The 3,960-nt window shown below is 62.8% G+C and overlaps 1 protein-coding gene across 1 annotated transcript in view; it reads right to left on the bottom strand.

Annotated features, from left to right (window-relative positions):
• Positions 1-7: 7 nt before the first annotated feature.
• The window catches only part of PTSG_13018 (uncharacterized protein), a gene marked incomplete at its 3' end in the record, with an annotated part of 5,212 nt that continues 1,259 nt past the window's right edge, over positions 8-3,960 (bottom strand). The window contains exons 2-3 of the mRNA XM_004988277.1: positions 3,825-3,920; positions 8-3,733 (exon numbers count right to left, since the gene is read on the bottom strand). Coding sequence (XP_004988334.1) covers positions 8-3,733; positions 3,825-3,920 — 3,822 coding nt within the window. The remainder of the gene's footprint in view (positions 3,734-3,824; positions 3,921-3,960) is intronic.

Here is a 3,960-nt window from a genome sequence, read left to right as displayed (position 1 = left end):
GTTTGGGTCATCCACCAACGCGATAATGCGTGACAGGCACTGCTGCACATCCACGGTCACGTCCTTCACGGTGGGGCGGGCAAGCGTGTCCAAGAACCCAGCAGCGAGCGATCGGCTGGAAACGTTGCCCCTGTTGCCGGCGCGATTGCCGTTCCTCAGCCCTCAGGGCGTCCAACAGACCCTGTGTTGGCATCTCGCCACGCTCGTCGCGCAGCTTTTCTTCCAGTGCCTCCAACTCTTCCTGGTCCTCTTCGATTTCGCCCAGCAGGCCTGACCTTACAACATCAATCAGGCCCCACATGCCGCCGAAGCTGAGCTCAACTTGCATGAACCGCATCCAGGGCAGGGTGGGCCGCTTGCTTGACTTGGCCAGCAGACGACGCACGCGCCCACGGAAACGGTCGAGGCGCGCTGTCTCTGCGTTTGCCTTCCACGCAGCGCGCGTTTGCCCTGGCCCGCTGCTGGACAAACCGTATGTGTTTGGCTGAGAGAAGAAGCGCTGCTCTGTGATAATGCATGCGGGGATGTCCGCATCCGCCTCAAGCACGGCCAGTTCTAGTGTTTGATCGAGCACATGCACGGCAAGCATGCGGTGGCCTTGAACAACAGCACGCGACATGTCTGCCTCCACCACGTTGCGCCGCTGCCGCAGGGCGTCGAGCATGGCGGTGAGCAGGCGCGAACAGGGCCCGGCGAGCGCCTGCATGGACGGGTCGTTGAGGACGTGGCGCGAGAGGGCGCGGCACACGTTGAGTGCGGTGGGCAGCAGCGACTCAAACAGGTACTTGTCCAGCTTGGTGATGCTGCAATGCACGGAGGCGAGCGATTGAAGCTCAGTTGCCAGCGGTATGCACAGCATCTCCCACGTGTCGACGTTGTCGTTCCCGCCATCACCACTGCCATGGGCACCTTCCGCGCCCGCCCCATCGCTGGGCTCCAGCTCGGCCTCCAGAGACTCCTCAGTCAGGTACACGTCACGCATCAGGGTGAGCAGGCGGGCCTTGAGCGTGACGGGCAGCGCCGCCCCATTCACAAACGGCTGTACCAGCACTGGCAGGGGCACAAGCTTGGACACGAGCGTGCCAATCTTCGAGTTGGCGCGGGCGAGGGTGGCCAGCAGCGACAACAGCTGCTCAAAGTACGCGCACAGCCGCTCTTCCTTGCGAGAGAGCACAGAGCCAATGGTGTTGAGCGTTGGGATCGAGCCGTGCAGGTCCTGGCCAGCCTTGGTGTACGTGGCGACCAAATACGCAACAAAGTGCACCCCGGCAGTATGTGCCGGGTAGAGGTATGCCTTGTCCTCCTCGGCGCCCAGCAGCTTCTCGCCAATGGCCTCCTGCATGTCGCGCGACGGCGTGCCCGCGGGCGCAACCAGCGTCTCCAGCAGCTGCACAAAGGCCACGGTGCGGCAGCGGGGCTCCTGCATGAAGCAGGTGAGCAGCGGGTCGACGTTGCCCTCGCCAACGACGTGCTCCTCAATCAGCTCGGGCTGCCCATCGAAGATGCGGTGCAGCACGCGCTCGGCGTGGATGCCGTATGTGCACGCCTCGACGAAGAAGGCGATGTTGCGCGGGTGGCTCAGCAGCTCCTGGTTGTTTCTGTTGTCCCAGCAGAAGAAGGCAAGGAACTCAAAGCACGAGCCAAAGAACTCCTGCACGCGCTCGCTCTCCAGGGCCTTCTTGAAGGTGGCACCCGACAGCCGCTGCTGCACCAGGTTCAGCACGGCCTTGTATGCGCTGGCGTTACGCATCATCTCCTGCCGCCCATGCTGTGGCTCCACCACCACATCTGGCTGGTTCCAGGGCAGCGCTCCACGCCGGCCACCACCGCGTGTTGCTCCTGGTGCTGCTGCTCGTGCTGTTGTTGTTGTTGTTGTTGCTCCTGGTGCTGCTGCTGCTGCTGCTGCTGCTGTTGTTGTTGCTGCTGTTGCTGCTGTTATTGCTGCGGGGTTGTTGAGGAAGTCTGAGGCTGGCTTGTCGTTGACGGTGACGCACTCTGCGCACATCCACTGGATGTCATTGGTCAGGTTTCTGGCGACAGTGGGCAGGTCGTCGTTGTCCTGCTGCTTGAGGATGAGCATGAGCTCCTCCAAATGCTCCAGCGTGGCCTCGTCTCTGCTGTCGGAGATGACCACCACATTTGAGAGGCGCGCCAGCAGGCACCCCTTGATGTTGAAGTTGCGGAGGAGGAGGTTGAGCGCCGCAACGCGCAGGCCGTCGCTCGGGTACACGGTCAGGGCCAACAGCAGGTGTGTAGCCTGCTTGCGGGTGAAGCCCTGGTACTCGAGAAAGTGGTGGTTGTCGCCCGTCTGCTTGATGATGTCAATGTCAAGCAGGGAGCGAGTGCTCTGCTGCTGTTGCAGGTCTGCTCCACCTTCATCTCCCTGCTGCTGCTGCTGCTGCTGCTCTTGCTGTTGCTGGCGACGCTTGCGCCCCTTGCGCTTGTTCTGCTCGCACTCCTTCTTGTAGGCGTGCAGGAGTTGGGTGACAATGTCGTCCAGGTGCACGTCAACGCACGCATCGAGAATGCGGCAGAGCACCGTCTTTGCGCGCACGACGACGTCAAGGGCCGCGGTGGGCGTGAGGTCGTCCGTGTCACTCGGGTGCGAGCGCATCAGCAGCACCACCAGCCTGCGCGTCAGCTGCTGCCTTGCCTCGACGTCGTTGTACAGCCCCCTGTTCACCATGGCCAGGCACAGTCGCAGCACCTGTTCCGTGAGCACGTTGGCTTGCACCTCTGCCTGCTTGAGCTCGGCAATCTCAGGGCGCTTGCTGTCTGCACCGGAGTAGTAGCCTGTCGTGTACGAGAGCAGACCCTTCTGCGAGAGGTAGGCCTCCACCCAGTTGACCACCTCGTCCACGCGTAAGAGGCGATCTGCAACGGCCCTGAGCTTGGCGTGCGACTTGTGGTTGGCCAGGTCGTTCCAGCGCCGGTTGGAGTGGTCCACCTCGGGCAGGTCGTCGCCGTCAATGTACAGGTTGACGAGGAGCGTGCAGAAGCGCGCCTTGATGTGTGCTGGCAGGTTGGACTGCAGCACACCCATGATCATGGGGTAGGGCGCCCGCCGCGCGTCACGCAGCTCGTCCTGGCAGTTGCCCTCCAGGCACAGCTGGGCGTAGAGCTGGAGCATGGAGTCAAAGTACTCGAGGTGGTCCTGGTCCTTGAGGTACTCCTGCAGCGGCATGGTGACGACGCGCCACTGGTGGAAGGGCTTGCCTCGCGTGGGCACGCGCGTGGAGATGGTCATGTTTCCATCGCTGTCGATGGTGGTGACGGGCAGGATGTCCGCTGCGGGCGCGTCTGGGGCAAGGGTGAGCTCACGGATGATGTTCTGGATGGAGGGGATGGCCGAGCCGTCGACGGAGCAGAGGGAGGCGAGGAGGCCGAGGTACTGCTCGAGGTCGCTCATGGTGTGTGCTTCGTGGATGAGGGAGATGTAGAGGTTGACGGACCGCTTCGTGACGCGGTTGAGCAGGATGTGGTTGTTGCGCACAATGTTGTCCAGGGTGTCAGCAATGTGCCAGTGGATGTTGTCGATGCAGCTGATGAGCCGGCACTGGTTGACCATGTCGGTGAGGTAGGCGTCTGCCATGACCAGGCCCACGTGCACGTTGCCGTGGCACAGGTAGCTGATGAGGCGGTAGATGTCGCGGCACAGCTTGTTGAAGCGGCGGCACTTTGGCTGCGCCAGGCGCGTGCGCCAGCCCTTGCCCCAGTCCGCGCAGTGTGCGCCCTGGAAACGGCACGCTGACCACGGTCATGAGGGGCGTGTGCACCTGCAGGTCAAAGAGGATGTTTTGGTGCAGGGTGTTGGTACGGCCCACCTCGTCCTGCCCGTCCTCAATCTTGTCCTCGGAGCAGAACTGGATGAGCGCCTGGATGCTGTTTCGCGCGCGCTTGAAGAGCTCGCGTGCCGTGGGCTGCATACGTCCGAGAGCACCCGCTCCTCTGCCAGCTGGG

Source organism: Salpingoeca rosetta (assembly GCF_000188695.1).
Source record: "Salpingoeca rosetta unplaced genomic scaffold supercont1.36, whole genome shotgun sequence".
Lineage (NCBI taxonomy): Eukaryota > Choanoflagellata > Craspedida > Salpingoecidae > Salpingoeca > Salpingoeca rosetta.
This window is presented reverse-complemented; position numbering and strand designations above follow the sequence as displayed.